Raw genomic sequence first — 16,777 nt, forward strand, 5'->3', positions numbered from 1 at the left:
GCAGTCTAATACAACGTGGAAGTAGCCAGCTGAGCAGCAGTACTTCAGAAAAGGGATCCGGTGGTCTAGTGGGCTATAAAGTGAGCAGAAGTAACAGTATGGTATTATTTAAACAAACTCCTGCATTCTGGAAGAAAGTGAAGGGATGAATAATAAACAAACCCAATTTTTTCTGCTTTTCAGCATCGGTGGAAATGTATTTAGAATCTAATTTTCCAAAGAATGCAAACAGTAAGAGAACACCCCAGAATAGTAGTTCCACTTAAGTTGTTTAGAAAGTACAGGCAAAGCTTGAGAAAACTGTTTTCTTCATACAGAAAGCAAAGGACAAAGGAGGAGGACATGTGACAATAACCTTCCAATATGCAAGAAGTTTCCTACAGAGAGGAAGGCAACCGATTGCTCTGAGTGAATACTGAGAGTAAGACAACAAATAGCTGAAGTAATTTGCCACTGAGATATTTCAGCTACCGGCTTGGTGCTAGTTAGGGTAGCTTTTACTTGCTAGAGTAATTTTCTTGTGGGATTTATGAACTATCTGGTGTTGGAATCTTTCAAAAACAATTTAAATAAGCCTCTCTCTAAGATAAGGAAAAGAGTACGAAGTGCTAAGGTGCTGTGACAGGAATTATTTAAGTAGATATGGACAGAGGAAAATGCCCGTAGGCTGCTCTTTTCTGTACGTGATGCAAAAAAAATTATAGTCAGTAGGTTAGGCGTCCAGCTTCTTGCAGTAAAAAAAAAAAAAAATAAATCATAATTGGCAAAATAAGAGTGCAAATTTGAAAGGCTTCATGCCGTTTTGCTGCTTGAACGCCAGAAGGGCTGGAAACCCCTCCTAGCTGGGCACAGACTAGCTTTCCTCATGAGGAGCTCCCCGCCCTCAGTCCAGCGGGGAGAACTTGTGGTTGGTCTCGTGCTGTGCCCCTTGGAGGGGACTGTGGATCATCTTCGCCTGGAAGAAGGATTTGTGGGGAGGTCTTTGGAAAGGCTGTGTTCGAGGGCTTAGGGCTGTGCACTGTTGGCCGGCACGGTCGGTAAGGCTTGTTAGCTGTGAAAATACCTGTCAGGTCCTTGCTTGCCACGGTGTGGGTGGACAGCAGGAGCTGACCTGTGGTCTTTTTGCCCCCCAACAGGTCATCGAGCTGCGGCGGCCTCTTGACTCCAGACTTGAGCATGTTGATTTTGAGTCCTTGTTCGCGTCCCTCAGTGTGCGGCATCTGAGCAGAGTCTTTGCCTCCCTGCTTCTGGAAAGGAGGGTGATCTTTATCGCAGACAAGCTCAGGTACCCTCTTGCCTTTCCTTAAACAAAATGCTGCCAAGGAAGGGAGGCTGAGCAGACTGCAGCGACTGATCTCTCTGCTTTGTTCTTTTTTAATTCTCTGCGCTTTTCCAACTTGTTATCCGATGTGAGTAGGGCTGTACTTCCCAGGAGTGGGGAGCTCGGGCCACGCACCGTAATTTTGCTTTGCAGCTTGCAAAAAGCACGCTGCACCTCATCCCTAAGGAGAACCCAATCCCCTTTCCTCCAGATGGTTTTAGAGCAGAGGCCTGGTGCTAAATAAATGAAACCCCTCCTTTTGCTCCTGATGCTGCGGTGTTCCCCACTGAGCTGCGCTGGAGTTTCCAGGGATCAGGCCTCGGTCAGAGATCACCATCCCTTCTGGGTTGTTCCCCAATGTCACAAAATCTTCTTAAATCTTCAGCTTGTATTTTAATACTGGTTCCTAAAGAGCTTTTTCTTGTGAGAGATGAAACAGAAGGATGCAGCGAGGGGGGAATGAAACAGAGCACCTCCTTCTTCTATTTTGAATCTGCTCAATTTGCTGTATTTAATTTTTTTTTTTTGTTTGCTCTCCTAAATTATGAAAACGGGCCCGGGTTTCTTTAAGATCTTGTGCAGCTGGTGGCTGGCATCTCTCCAGCCCTTGAAGCACTTGAGGATTCAGGGAGGAGAGTTCGCCAGGGCTGGGGAAAGAAAAGCTGCCTGGATGAGTAATGACACTTAGGAGCACGCTCAGGTTTCAGGAGTGTACAGTGCCCCTAAGCTGTCTGTTTTCACAACTTCCAGGCAGCAGGCTGTAGCTCAGGGAGTGAGGGCTGGGGCAAAGAGTGAGGAGGCCCCTTTTATGGAAAAGTGAAGGGAAACATTCCTTCTGCAGGGATCCGGGGCGCTCCGCAGGCAGAGCTCAGGCGGTCGCATCACGGGAATAGGAAGGCTGGAGAGAGGGAAGCTGCAGCATCCGTGCAGCACTAGCTGCTTGCAGTTTTTGGCAGCTGCCTTGGGTCAGAGAGGGCAAGGTTTGCCTCTTTATAATCACTGATACACTATATGCATAGATATTTAATATTCTGGACATTTAAGCCACACGTTTCATGCAGATCGTTCGGACTCGCATTGAAACTGCGAGAATTCATCCACACACTGAATTTCTAGATAGCATGTGTGATTTATGTGATAATTTATGATGACAGGCTTTGTTTTCAAAGGTTTTTCTCCTCCTCTGTGGGACAAATTTTACATTCTGAACAAAATCTCTTAAGGACACATGACACTGTAATCTCTACATGAGGGCTAGGTGGTAAGAGTAAATGGTAGGGAACTTTTTTTAAAGTCATCAATTTAGAATGAACCTTCTTTACCAGCTCTTCTTTCATCACCTCTTTATATGACAGCATACCGCCATGTTTTCTGAGCATGGTGTGTGCTACAGAAAATCTCTAATTCGGAGCACTTTGATGAGTTTTGGTGTTTTGTTTTGTTTTTCCTCCTGTATCTTTTGTCAGTGTATCCATGGTCCTTGGGAATGAGTCCAACTGCCCAGCCCTGTTAAAGAGAACAAGAGAGAGCTATAGAATCATAGTTTCTAGAATCTCTAAATGTACCATAAACAGCTTTCTGCTGTGAAAAAAAGAATTGTCATGTTTTAAAGATCCAGGGTCTGTTAGGCCGCAGGGCTCACGTTCAAATATTTACTGTAGATTTGCCAACTCTACAAGACTTTTAATATTTGATGTTTCTGAGAAGATCTTGCTCTGAGCAATTTCAGGAGAGTCTTTTTCTTTTCCTGTAACAAAATACGAGGTTTCTCTGGCTCATTTTTGTGGACAAGAAACTTGAAAATCACCCCAAAGGACTGTAAAGTCTTGAAAAACAGAAAACAAAATAACCCTCAAATCAAGTTGATTGTATTTTAATCCAGTCCAGTGACCTGGGTGCACTGTATTGGTGAGTCTTTCATAAGGTCAACAGTCTCTTCTACTTGTTGGTGGAAATTCCATGTTTTGAAAGCTGATGGTATTGTAGATACAGGATCTTCTGTCCAGATGACACTTTTCCTGGGACAGGAACACATTGAGCTCAATGAATATTAAGTAGTATTTGCTTTGGGGCTGAAAATGCTAATTTCAGAGGAAAGAAAAGAAACACTTTTTGTCAATAGCTTAAGAGAAGGAAAAAAAAAAAAGGAAAAAAAAAAGAAAAGATAAAAAAAAAGATTAAAGCAGCTCTTGGAAGCTGCTCAGAGGTTAGGAATGCTAGACATAATCCAACTGAGATGGATTAGCTGTGAGAGTGCAGGTGACACGGTGAAAGATGCATAATAAATTACATTTATCATTCATCTTTGCAGTTCTTCACGCGGGCACTATCAATAACTATCTGTACACGTGTGTAAAGGTGTTTCTGGGTGTGAGTGACAGAGAAAATGATGTATGCAATTTATTTACATCTTTTAATTGCTATAAAGTCAGTCTGTGGGAAAAGAAAGCTGAAAGGTCTCTTGCCAAATACTATGTGAACTGTGAAATGTTTTCAAGCTGAGCCAAAAAATGCATCTGACAAGTGTACAGCAAGTGAAGTACTTTGTCTTTTCCATCTTTAGAGTGAACATCGAGTGTTTTTTTTTTTTAAAGACCTGTCAATCCGACGCTTGGCAACGGAAGAGGAAAGAATTTGGTTTATTAGTATTTGGGTGGAGGTTTTCTTTTTTTTTTTTTTTTTTCTCTCTCTCTCTCCTCTCCATCACTATGGCAACTGGAGTATACATTGCCTTGCAACCCAGGCAAATAATTTTGTTGAAACAACGTTGGTCTGTGTAACCTTCCCTAGCTTTTGTTTGCTCCTGCACTGTAAACTTTAGTGCTGGGGCAGTGGAGGCCGTGGCTTGGGCTCGGCACTGCAACAAGAGAGCTGCTTTTGTTTCCAAGGGATGCTGCCCGGCATGCAGTTCGGGGCACGGCAGACCAACCTTTTAGAAGGCATCTTCCACATCAAAGTGGCCTGAGTTCACAAGGTACCTAGAGCTGGGCAGTTTTTATTGGCCTGAGGGGGAGATCTGTTAGATTCGGAGGGGTTTTTAAATCAGGAAGGACTTACACAGGCTTAAAATCAAGGCACCCTTTTTCCAGATCTCCTCAAAAGCCTGTTGTGGATCTGACTAACTTGAGCAATTGCCTCTGTCCCTGCCAGAAACCACAGCTGTGTCAACAACACAGAGCGGTCATTGTTATCAAAGGCAGATCTGAAAGAATTCGAATCGACACTTTAAATGTGGTCATCCCTAGTAAAAGGTAATTAATCATCAAAAAGAAGCCTTTTCCATGTGCTATGAAAACAAATGTGGGACTGCGAATCCCAGCCTCCCAGGTTTCTCCTTTTTGTATTGAGGTTAGGGACGAGAAGAAACCCAAGGATGAAGTTTGGATGTTTCTTCAGAGCATCTTAACGCTGGGTTCTTGACCTGCACTAACCTGTCGCGTCGGTGGGAGGCAGTGACGGTCCCCACAGCTCGTGGGATTTGCAGCAATGCTGGGTGAAGTCACCGGGCGACACTGGGAAGCCGCTGCGCCTGTTAAATGTTGTAAAGCAGATCTGCAATCCATCATAAGTAAATCCAGATGTGACACAGTGTCAGAAATCCAAAGGTGTTTGTAAAACGAATCCTACTGTAGCAGAGCTTATTTAAAAAAAAAAAAAAAAAAACCAAAACAAAACCAACACATAATCAAACCATCTTAAATTGCCAAATGCCAGCATATTTTCAGCAGTCTGGTTAGTGCGGGGAGCAAAGGGCTTCTTGGCATTAAATTCCAAAAGGCTGATTGATTCAATAGTGTTTTTCAGAAATCATGAAGTATCCTAAACCCAAAGAGGGATTCAGCTTGGAGGGCTTTTTAGCGTAGGTGCTTGCCTTTGCAGTGAAAAGCTGGAAACTCTGTAGTCAGTTTAAAGTCTGAGAAGAAAGCAACCAAACCGAGCAGCCAGTATCCTTCATTAGAAGCTGTTGCAACTTGTCAAGGTGTCTTTTTAGAGCAAGTCAAGCTAGTCTGGGAGCAAGTTTTCCCAGGAGAGGAAGAAGAGTTTCTGTGCAGCTGCAGCAGTAGTGTTCAGTGTTGGCCACCTCTGTTCAAGGTGGCTACCAAGAAGCAGCAGCTTCACAGGGTGCTGTGTGGTAGGTTTTTGCACAGGATGCTGGATGGTGGAAAAGCCTGTTGTTTGGGGAAACAAATGTCACAAATTGCTGCAGTATCGTTGTTCTGACCAAGGGAGTGCTCAGCCAGGGAGATCTGTGTGTCATTCTATATCCAAATGAGCCCTTTAGGGCGGGCTCTGACACGGTTCTTCGTGTATGTCAGTATTTTTTAGCCTCTATACTAGCAATCTCAGTCTTTCCTGCAAGCTCCTGTGCAGCTGATACCAGACCTGCAGCTCAGCCACGTTCCCTAGAAGAGGCTGAACGAACCCGCGAAAATGTGACCAGGATCTTGAAAGTGTACTTTAAAGACCTGCAGCATCTTAAGGCTTACCGTTAAAACCAGAATCCTTAAAAAGCCGTGTCTGTGTCCCATTGGACCAGCTGGCATTGAACCTCTGTGGCCTACGGGCAGTGCATGGCACTCCTCAGAGCACACTGAGGTTCCGTTGGGTCGATCTCTTCGTTCCTGGTGGCATCTGGAGTGCACCAAGCAAACTACAGCAACCCTGGGTCAGTATTATTCCCGTGGCAGCAGTCGGCATCTGGTTATGGCGCACGCGTCCTGGGGTGTCAGGGTTTCAGTAGGGACGTTGGCTGTAGCTACCCAAAGCCGTTGGCTGCCTGTCTGATCTAAGAGCCCTCAAAGGGCTAACCGACACTGAAATAGTGCTTTGAGAGCGTGTTAAACCTCTGGGTGTGCTGTGCACATCAGCTGTGGTTGATTTCTGTGTACAGCTCGTAGAAAGAGCACCCGGCTTGAGCAGTGGCCGTATTTGCCTTCCTTCCATGCTGTATCAGGCCTGTGGTGTAGTTCGGGCAGCCTCCCCCGTTGCTGCTGGCTGCAGAGCACGCTGTCACACCGGTGGTGTGAAAGGATTTGATCACCCTGGGTTGTTTTGCAAGGCTGGCTAGCCGGGGTGCGAATCAGCAGTCCCTCAGTGCTCGTTGCAGTGCCGTATGCAAGAGGAGGAGGGAGCTGAGGCTCGAGTCATTCCGCGGGACCGAGGTTCTGCTGGGCTCCTGGCAAGCCGCAGCTCCCTGCGACGGTCTGCAGAGCCCGTCTGACTGAATCACCTCTGGAAGAGACGCCGTAACGTCACCTCTGCGACCATCTCTGAACTGCTCTGCCTTCAAAGGAGTCTTGCAGACCTCAACCCTATCAGTATTGCTCCCTGAAAATGTCTTCCACAATGGGAAACGTTCCAGAGCGGGGAGCACTAGGGTTCATCCTGGAGGCGATGAGGCATTCACAGATGGAAGGGTGGAAGAGGAAGCCGTCTTTACTTCCCACTGCATGGTGCGTGCAATTTCAGACTTAGACAGCTCTGTCTGTGACTTCCACTAACTGGACCTCAGCCATCTTTCCTCCCACTTAATCTCTCACATACCATGTGTACTCGCTGGGACTTGAGAGCAGGGTTGAGGGAAGAACAAGCCACCATAAAGATAGTAGGAGACAGCATGGCATAAGATCTCACCACGCCATAAATAACCCTGTGCTTCAGCTGCTCGCTCCACCTGGAATCACAGGCATCTTCTTCCATTGGTTTTCAAGTGCTGTCTATAAAGTCAGTTCCCACCTATGGGCAGGAAAGTTGGATGGGCCTTCAAGATAGAGGATTTGTGACAAAGGTGCAACTTCTAACACTTCCACGGTCGACCTCTCCTCAAAGTGGAGGGAATCCAGTGGCCATGGTGTAAGAGTAATGCCACAGTGCTGCGCGCAGGTGATGAAAGGAGGAGTTCTTTCAGCTTTCACCGTGATGCTGCTGCTGTTATTGCTGGGGGTATGACCACTCAGAAGTTGAGGGGTGCAGTAATGGTGGGGAGGAGAGGCCCCTGCTTTTGCATCTGCTATCAGGGCCTGAAATGTATGTGCGTGCAAGTAGAGCAGCCTTGAAGGAGGCAGTTTTTAAGGGATCTCGTTAACTGGGAGTACACTTCTAAGATGGCACATTCGCTTTTGTTGCAGTTCCTTTCAAAATTAGCTCGTATGAAAGATGCAAGAAAAATAAGCTACTCTGATGTTCCCACATTTGTTTCTGGATGGGTTGTTCTTTTGTGTGTGTAAGCGTTCCTGTTTCTTACTAGCTCTGTGTTTTCTCAGTATTTTAGCTTTGTTTTTCTCAGATTCATTGTCTACTTTGCCTGTGTGGTAGAAAGACTTGGGCTTGCTGATGAGGGCAGGCACAGCTTGAGAGCAGCGACAGAGGGGCAGCCAGCAGGAATGAATGTGGAAAAGGGAGGGGGATACTCTCAGACCTCCCTAAATCGGGATGTGGAACTGAGGGTTTTCTTCATTGGAAGGCTTAAAGCTACCAGTCTGTGACACAGCCTTCTAAGGGTCCTCCTCTTTTTTTTAATAGAGTATCCCCTTGAGAAAAAGCCAGCCTCCAGGAGTGTAGGGAGAGGAAACTGTCCCTATCTTGCAAACAGACTTTCTCAAGGCCCACGTCCCAGGCGTCCCTCCCAAGTGCCCACTCCCTACCTGTTGCAGTCCTGGATAAAATTCTCACGTTAAGCAGATTCCAGCCTCTCCCCTGGGATTTACTTATCTCCGAGTAGCGTCAGGCGTTTAACGATGTTTACTGCCCGGTTACTTCATACGGTCACACTGATGTCCCAGCAACCACAGCTGTGTTCTGCTAAACTGTGCTTATCTGATGAAAGTCGGGCAGCTGTAGCCCAGCCACGCCACTCCGCTCAGCGTGTGTTCGCCTTACAGCTCGGGGGATTCAAACTCACCAGGCTTAGCTGGAGCGAGGCGGGGAGGGAATGCAGGCTTCAGTTTTTCAGAGTGAGCTCAACTCCACACCCATCAAACCCCTTCGCTCTCAAGTCAGCACTAAACTGCCAGATCCGGGTTGCTGAGTGTAAATTCCCCCGTGGAGTTTAACAGGAGCCAGCTGGGACGTGACTCCTCCTGGCCTCACCGGGCTCCCTTCCTTCCTCCAGCCTTTTGAGACTAGTAAAACAAAATGACGTTACACACAGGGGTTTACAGCGGCGAGCCTTCCCCCTCCCTTGATGCACGCAAACTCTTCCAGACCCGGAACGGCTGAGTGACTGGTGCCCTGCAGCGAGCTCTGCCCTGACTGCAGACCCTGCCCGCCTCCTGCCAGGGGGCTGGTGGGGTTTCTGGATGGGACCCTCTTGGAAGTTGTCAGCAAAAGGAGCTTACAGCCGAGCCGCCGGTGGTGTTGGAAGGGGGAAGAAGGGTGGCTGCAGCCCCGCGAGCCGCAGGCAGCTTCCTACAGAGGCCAGGCTTGTGCTCCCCTCCCGGGATTTCACTCTCCCACGGGTCTGAGTAGCCTTGGCAGGCTCAGCAGGGTGCCTGGATAGCCTCGGCTGGGGCCCGCCGTCTCCCTCCTTCCCCCGTGCTCTGGCGTGGCTGCCAGGACCTATCAGTACGATTGGGACCAGAAGAAAAGCGTGCCCTTGCCACGCAGGTGCTGCTGGGTCGCCCAAAGGCGAAACCCATCTGCTCCGCAGGCAGGGAGCCAAGGGGCAGGGGTGGAGCGTGGCTGGAGTGACCTGCGGGAACACCTGGGGACCTGGTGGCTGCAGGTTGTGGCCGGGGCTTGGCCAGAGGGTCGGAGCAGGGCGTCCAGCTGGCGCTGACGAGGCCAAGACTAGGGCCAGCACGTAAGTGGGGTGCAGTGCAGCCCCCGCAGGTGGCTGCTGGAGCGGTGGAGCCGTGTGCTGCACCTCGAGGCTGCGTGCTGCCTGTGCTGGACAGTATAGCATCTGTGCATTCCGACCTGGGGCTTTCCCGTGGGAACAGCCACAGAGGCACGCCGTGGGGGGGGGAAAAAAAAACTCATTTCTCTACTGAAAGGCGGTGGCATGGAAGACCCCCCCGTGTCTGTCTGGTGTTTCCCGTTAGGGCACTGGAGTAGCAGATGCTGGATTCAGTGGGACCCATCTCCTGTCACGCGTGTGTGGGCCAGGATCGTTTTTCATAACCGGGGCTCCTACCTCCAGTCGTTGCTCCCGAAGCTAAAAAACGGGGTCAGAAATCTGGGGAAGCCCCTCGTAATTACAGAAATCGGTCAGAGAGCAATTGAGAGAGCCCTTATCCCTAGGGATAAGCTCGCCTCCTGCCTGACCGGCCGTCGCCTTGGGTTGTGTTTCGTCTTCCAGCACTCTCTCCAAGTGTTGCCACGCCACGGTGGCCCTCCTGTACCCCTTCACCTGGCAGCACACCTACATCCCCGTGCTGCCGCCTTCCATGATCGACATCGTGTGCTCGCCCACCCCTTTCCTCATCGGCCTGCTCTCCGGCTCCTTGCCCCGCCTGAAGGAGCTCCCGGTAGAGGAGGTGAGCCCCGTGGGCCGAGTTGTTTTCCATCCCGGGGGGGCTCCTCTCCAGCCTCTGCCTGGGCAGCGCCGAGGAGCCGAGCTCTCCTCCTCGGGCTCCCGCGAGCGGTGGGGCGAGGGAGGAGGCGGACGTCCCCCGGGGAGGCTGAGGTCTGCGTGGCTTGGGAAGTCAGGGGGGTGGGCTGGGATCTCCCACCGTGGGGGTGCTGCGGGCAGGAGCTGGTTTTATTAATATTTCTGTTGCTTCCTGCCTCGGGGCTGAGCGCAACGTCTGCCGGGCTTAAAGTATGTTTGCTACAAATGGGCCGGGGTAGCTGCTTCTCTTGTTAACACAGGTGCCTGATGAAAGCAATAAATAACCAAGGACCAGCTTTGGGGTGCAGTGGGGGGGGGGGGGGGGGGGGAATTTTTTATTTATTTATTCCCGCTCTTTCGTTCTTAGGTCCTCGTCGTCGACCTTGTAAATAACCGGTTTCTGAGACAGGTGAGCGGAGCTGTATCCTTTCCCTCTCCCCCTTTTTTCCACCACGCCTTACCTCCACCCGCGTTTGCTGACCTGCCTGGCTGCGTGGGTTGCTTACTCCCCACTCAAACTGAGGCAGGATTTGTGGCAGGGATCACTCTGCACGTATGTAACATCAGCATCCCAAACCACCGTTGTTGAGGACTAAATCACCATGCATAATCTCTCCCTCTGTTTTTTTTTTTTTTTTTTTTTTTTTTTTTTTGGTTGGTTGGTTGTTTTTTTTTTTTTTTTTTTAAAGAGGGGAAACTGTGACACTTGGGCACCGTGGGCCCTTAAGTGGCGTCCTGTAAGGCTGAGGGCAGAGCTGGACAGCCCCGGCTCAGCGCTGTCTGCTGGGGAGCAGCACGGGCTCTGCCAGCCTGCGTCTGTCAGCCCATCCCCTGTCGCACGCCCAGCCCTGAGCGGGGAGGGAAGCCTTGATGATTTTTTCAAATCCCTCCCGCCCCAGAAGCTTGTGCTTCCTTACTCCAGTCTCCTCGCACCGGACGGGTCCCGAGCAGGACGCTGGCACGCGGGAGGCTGTATGTCGTTCTGCAGGCAGGATGGCCAGCTGATTTTTGCTTCCCTTTGTTGCGAGAGGAGGAGCAGGATAGCGAAGGGAAGAGGATAGATGAGCGAACATACATCCTGGCCCCCGGGGAAGGTAGTTTTGTCCCAGAGCTCTTTGGCAGGTCGCTGAGCGGTGCTGGCTGCGTCGGTCTCTGGCGTGCCTCAGGTCCCACGGGTAGGGCAGGATGAGTGCACCTCCGGCTGCGTGTGGGTGAAGGCCACTGCCCGGGGGCAGCCCTGGCTTGCCAGCTGCCTTAGCCGCGGGGATATGCTCTACCTTACACCTCTCCTGGAGTTTGAAGCTAGATCCTGCTCCCTCAGCCGGGGGCTGGCAGGAGCTCGCGCGGTCACCAGCAGTTCCTTGGCTCCGTGGGAACTCGTTAGGCCTCCGCAAGGCGATCGGTGTGCCTGAGCAGAGCTGAGCAGGGGGTCGTGCTCGCCTGGCCGCACGCCAGCATTGTTCAGCTCTGCCCTCTTTGTGGCGGTGTGAGTGCTCGCAGGCAGCCAGCGGAGCCGTGGGGGAGCCCTGCCCGGTAGCCTCTTGGGTAGGACATGTGAAATTCTTCCAGAATAGGGGAATATTTGGGAAAGGACACCCTCTTTCTCCTTCCTCCCGTGCTTCTTGACAGGCCTGCGCTTGGGAGGTGCTGGGAACGTGCCAAGCATATTCCTCCTTCTCCTCGCAGTGCATTTTTAGCGCTCCCCCTGCTGTGCTGGGGCCGGGATAGGAGCTGGGGAGGAGGAAGGCAGGGGCCAGCCACGGCCCAGGCCCTGAGGAGGTGGCTCTGTCTTACAGATGGAAGATGAGGACTCCATCCTGCCCCGCAAGCTGCAGGCCGCTCTAGAACACATTTTGGAGCAGAGGAACGAGCTGGCGAGCGACAAGGAGGAGAGCCCCGTCAATGGCAAGCAGGGTAAAGCACGGTGCCTTTCAGCTGAAAGGTCTTTTCCTACCCCTTTTCCTCCTGTCACTTCTTAGGGGAGAACCAGGCTTCTATCGAATTTAACAGCACAGAAATTGGAAGCTGTGTGAAATATTCCATTGCGCCAGGGGCAATTCTCTTGGTGTGAAGAGAAACAGTTACTTCCCCCCCCTTCCTGGCCCTGTCCATCCTTCCCTTACGGCTCCAGGGAGCACCCACGCTCCTTTCGGGAGGAGTCGGGGTGTCCCACGGGCCTCCCGTTGCTGCTGACCCTGCGAGTGACGGAGGCTCCTCCCGGGGCCAGTCCACCTGCAGAGCTGCGGTCTCGGAGGCGGCCGTGGGGCTCACAGGCCACTGGGTCCAGAGAGCTCTGGGAGGGGCAGTACGGGCACCTCTTGGTTGCAGGAGAGCCAAAATAAAGCTTGGTGGCTTTCAAATTAGTAGCAGCCCGGTCCTCCTTCGTGGCAAGCGCTTCCTAGTAGGATGCCGTCCCTCTTGAGCAGCTTTTTTGGCTCAGGCTGGGTCTGAAAAACGCCAGGGAGTTTGTGCCCAGGGCTTTTCCCGCCACGTCCTTACAGCACTGTCCCTCACCGCTGCCTCTTCGTTTTCTCCTTAGAGACCAGCCCTTTGAACGAGGTGGTGTCCGAGGCCTTTGTCCGTTTCTTTGTGGAGATCGTGGGCCACTACTCCCTCTTCCTGACCCCCACCGAGCGAGAGGAGCGGACCCTGCAGCGCGAGGCTTTCCGCAAGTCCGTCTCCTCCAAGAGCCTCCGACGCTTCCTGGAGGTCTTCATGGAGACGCAGATGTTCGGGGGCTTCATTCAGGAGCGGGAGCTGCGGAAGCAGGGGGTCAGAGGTGAGGGGCTGGGGGGGGGGAAACTCTGCTGTGCTCCTGCGAGGGCCGGGAGGTGCTCGGCGGCTGCTGCCTGCCCGGCACCGTGGCCGGAGGCTGCGGTGTCTGCGCGGGGGGACGCGGGGAGGTGGTGGGGCGGGCTCGTGGTTTGTGCTGACACCCCAGCGTGTGGCCTTCAGGAAGGGGATTTTTTTTTTTTGTCCCCATTTCCTTGTCTTCCCAAAGGGGGGAGCGTGGTGAGACCCAGCGCTTGCGCGGTTGCTGGAGGATGGGGGCTTTGTGTGCGCGGTCTGGTAGCTCCTGGTTGTGGTTGGGGTTACAGTCACCCGTCACCGCTGCAGTAAGGGACATAGACAGTATCCCCCCGTGTGTGCACCTCCTCTGTTCCACGATGAATTCCCACCAGGACCAGAAGGAGAGACGCTGTTGGAATGACATTTATTCTCGCGGTCCCTCACGTCCCCTTCCTGTGTCTAGAGGAAGAGCTGGGTGGGTTGGTTACGGATGTTTTAGGCGAGTAGAAAATATGGGTGCTCGTGTCCTTCCCGGAGCTGCTTCTGTTGTTTCACTCCTGTTACCCCCCCAGTCCTGAGGGCTCTACCAGCAGCTGGAGTTTCTCATTCCTGCTGCTGCTCAGTGCTGGCTTAGCAGTTTTCTCCCATGTACTAACGAGCAGCGGACGCTTGAATAGGTGGCTGAGGAACAGAGGTTGTAAATCCCGCGTGAGGATTCCCCAGATGATCTCAGTCGCTGGACTTAGCCGTGTTCGTAGCAGGATGAACAGAAGGTTTGCCTCTCCCCTGTCTGAGGTGCAAAAGCTCAGTCAGCCTTGCTGTGGGGAAGGAGGAGACAGACCAGAGCTCCTGTCCCAGGTCCGGGCTGAGCTGGTGGAGGAGGGGGGCTGAGTTGTTCCCTCTCACGTGCAGTAGTTCATTAAGCTGGGACAGTGTGCCTTCAGGTGGACGTTCTTACTTCTGTTTATAGGGAAGCAACACAGACGTTGTCAACTTCTTTCTTTCTGCAGGTCTGTTTGAGGTACGGGCTCAGGAGTACCTGGAAACACTTCCCAGTGGGGAGCAGAGTGGAGTCAATAGGTTCCTGAAGGGCCTAGGTAAGGAATTGGCTTCTCAGGAGGCTTGGGCTTCTTGTTGCCTTCGGGTTTGGCCAGCAGAGAAGCTGCTGAAGGGCGGCAGGGCTCTGCATGTGGCTTCCTGCAGAGCCTGGAGTGCTCAAGGCACTCTGAGCCTGGAGTGATCAGTGGCCTGGCCAGGCGTCCCTGCTCCGGCACGCTGTCGGCTCTGCCCCCTGACCTGCCACGTGTCCGGAGGCCGGTGGAGAACCCAAAGGTTGGGCCGTGAGCTGTGTCTGTGTCTTCCAAAGGAGATGGGCGGGTCGGAGGAGGCAACGGAGCAACCGGCGACTTGGGCGGGGGGGATGGATGCAGGCGCCGATGGCGGGAGTGACCCAGTCCCCATTCCCTCAGAGATCAGCGGCGGGAATCGCCCAGGAGCCTCCTAAGGTTGAATGTAAGGGGAGCTGGAGGCGAGCTCCAGCCTGAGGTCAGAAAGCCCTCGCTAAGTCGTTGGGCACCACGGCTGAGAGAGTTCGATCTTCTGGTCAGATCGCATCCCTGGCCCTCTTGGTCTTTTCTCGGCCGTTTAGGAGCAGCAGCGTCTGCGGGGCTGGTGCGCCCTGGCCGGGCGAGCTCAGTAACGCTTCCACCCGCCGGGCGAACGGGCGCTTGCGGGGTCCCAGCCTGCGGCCCTGCTGCCAGGGCTTGGGCAGAGCCGCGGCCGGCTCCGCAGGCACCCGCCGCCCGCTTTGCGGGGCGCCTGGCTCCGGGGGGGGGGGGGGGGGGCCGGGGCCGGCAGCAGGGGCGATCCTTCCCGCGGGCTTCCTCGGCCGGGGGTGTGCTGTCACGGCGGGGAGTCCATTTTCCTTTCTCCGTCTCTCCAGGTAGCAAAATGAAATTCCTCCACAAAAAATAAGAGCGAAGCGCGTCCTCGTCCCGCGGGAGAGAATGGCTTTACCGTTCAACGGCGATCAGTCAGACTCTTACCACCCGTTCCCATTCAGCCTGCTCCCGGGAGCCTTGGGCGAGCTGCCCGCGGCCGGGACGCGCTGGCACAGGCGGGTGGTGCCGCGGGAGGAATCTGATGGCCCCGGGGCCGCCGGGACAGGCTTCTGGAGATCTACAGTACCATGCACTGGACCAAGCAAGCGCTCTCTGAACTCTGCACTAGCACGTTGCAGGCATCCGGCGGATTGGATCTCTTAGCTAGTCGATTCTTCGTTTCGTTGTATTTCTCTATTTATATCGGGGTTAGAACAATTATTAACCGATGACTCTCGCCCTGCCTCCTCTCTGCCTGATGCTGCAGGAGGCCAAAGCAGGACTCGCAGGGGGCTGAGCGGGCGAAGCTGGGGCGTGGAGGAGGGGAGGAACAGAGCTGTGTGGAAACAGGTCTCTCTGCAAAGCGAGGGTGCTGAGGGCTGCCGGGGTGATATGGATTGACCAGGAGGAGCTGCCAAACAAGGGAGATGGGTGAGGGGAAACCACTAAACCTACTGAAGACTTGATGGGCCAGCCGGCTCCCCGGGGTGGCTGTGCCGGGGGGTCCTGGCACGAGGAGAGGCCTTTCCTTACGCAGCGTAATTAAAAACGAGTGGTGTAAAAAGGCGTGCGGACCCTTGGTGTTTTGGGGAGGGGGGATGAGCTGTGTCTGCCCACCGGCCCGCCGCGTGAGCTGGAGGGGACATCTAGCAGCTCAGCCCTGGGCTTGGCCAGTCCCTCAACTTTCTTGGGAGCCTCAGAGCCCGGGTGGCCTCGTTCCCTGGCCTGGCTGCTTGCAGAGGGGGGAGCCTGAAGTGGAGCTCGCCCGCAGGGTGTCTCGCCTGGGAGAGCCACTTCCCGAGTGTCAGGCTCTCCTCTCCCATCCCGGGTGTTGGTGCCGGGGAGCTGCGGCTGGAAGCAGGCGAGGGGAGAGCTCTCCTGGCTGGGGAGGAGGTAGGACCTCCTGCTCTCCTCTCTTCTGTCTGGTGGGAGGGAAGGGTGGGGAGGCGGCAGGGGAAGCGCGTGGAGCTTGAGGCGGGCGTTGAGGGCTCTTTTCCAGCTGGTGTGGAAGCCTGTTCACTGCTTGCGAGGGCAGTCAGGAGCAGCCAGAGCTGTGGGTCCGGTGCTGCTCTGGGCATCTTCTGAAGCCTGCGCTGCCGGCGGTCCCTCCAGCAGCAGCTCCCCCCCTTGTCCTGGGCCGTGTTTAAGGACGGAGGAGCTGGTTGCGCTGGGTGGTGGCAGGAGTGGGCGGTGGGGGGGTGGGTAGAGGGGGGAGTGCCTGGAGGGATGGCGCTTGGCCGGCTCCCGGAGTAATGGGGCTTCTGTCTGTGAGACGTGCGTGTCCCCCCCCAGCCCGGGGTCAGGCTCCTGCAGGGGTGACCAGGTGAGGGACACGGGGGGGGGGGGGGGGGGGGAGGGGGAGTGGGCTGACCCCCATTGGGGCGTGCCAAAAAAAAACTAGCGCTCCTTAAAGCCTCGTTTGTCACAGGAGGTGGTGCTGGCCCACTGAAGGGAACTGCAGTGGAGTTCAAGGTGAATCAAATGCTGTGGTTTGGTTTTCTTTTTTAAAAGGTGGGGTTTGGTTGGTTGGTTGGTTGTTTTGTTTTTTTTTTTTTTTAATGGTAGCAAAATGAGGTTTTGTAAAGCTGGGATGCACCCCCACGCACAGAAGCAGCCAGGATGCCTGCAAAGCTGGGTGGGGTGCTAAACGAAGCTGATTCTGGCTCAGCTCAGGCCTCCAGAAGTGGGTGTCCTACGTGGTGTGTCCCCCCCCCGCCCCGCCAAGCCCAGGGGCTCTGCGTTCCCCTTCTCAAGTGTCATTTTCAACAGGGTGGGGCTTTGCCTCCCTCGGCAGGAGCCGTGGAAAGGAGCCGGGAGGGTTTCCCGGGGCGCCGGGTGCCCGCAGGCTCCTTCGCTCAGCTTGGACTTGCGTGTGAGCATGTCGAGGTACTGGCAGCTTTTCCTGCAATATCCTAATAGCTCCAATTAAAATAGGGTTGTGGAATAGCCCCGTTCGTCTCATTTGGAGGCTCTCCCAGCACAAGGCTCTGTGGCCACTCGGTGCTTTCGTTGGCA

General features: G+C 53.6%; 1 protein-coding gene across 3 annotated transcripts in view; it reads left to right on the plus strand.

The window, feature by feature from the left end:
* The window catches only part of DENND2A (DENN domain containing 2A), a 61,542-nt gene extending 46,216 nt beyond the window's left edge, over window positions 1–15,326 (plus strand). For all 3 annotated transcript variants that reach the window (XM_042795298.1, XM_042795300.1, XM_042795299.1), the window contains exons 14-20: window positions 1,137–1,285; window positions 9,621–9,798; window positions 10,240–10,281; window positions 11,669–11,786; window positions 12,412–12,651; window positions 13,673–13,759; window positions 14,605–15,326. In XM_042795298.1, coding sequence (XP_042651232.1) covers window positions 1,137–1,285; window positions 9,621–9,798; window positions 10,240–10,281; window positions 11,669–11,786; window positions 12,412–12,651; window positions 13,673–13,759; window positions 14,605–14,636 — 846 coding nt within the window. In that variant the 3' untranslated portion in view covers window positions 14,637–15,326. The remainder of the gene's footprint in view (window positions 1–1,136; window positions 1,286–9,620; window positions 9,799–10,239; window positions 10,282–11,668; window positions 11,787–12,411; window positions 12,652–13,672; window positions 13,760–14,604) is intronic.
* The last annotated feature ends 1,451 nt before the right edge of the window (window positions 15,327–16,777 follow it).

This window comes from Tyto alba, unplaced genomic scaffold, assembly GCF_018691265.1.
Source record: "Tyto alba isolate M040663 unplaced genomic scaffold, T.alba_DEE_v4.0 Super-Scaffold_21, whole genome shotgun sequence".
Taxonomy (NCBI): domain Eukaryota; kingdom Metazoa; phylum Chordata; class Aves; order Strigiformes; family Tytonidae; genus Tyto; species Tyto alba.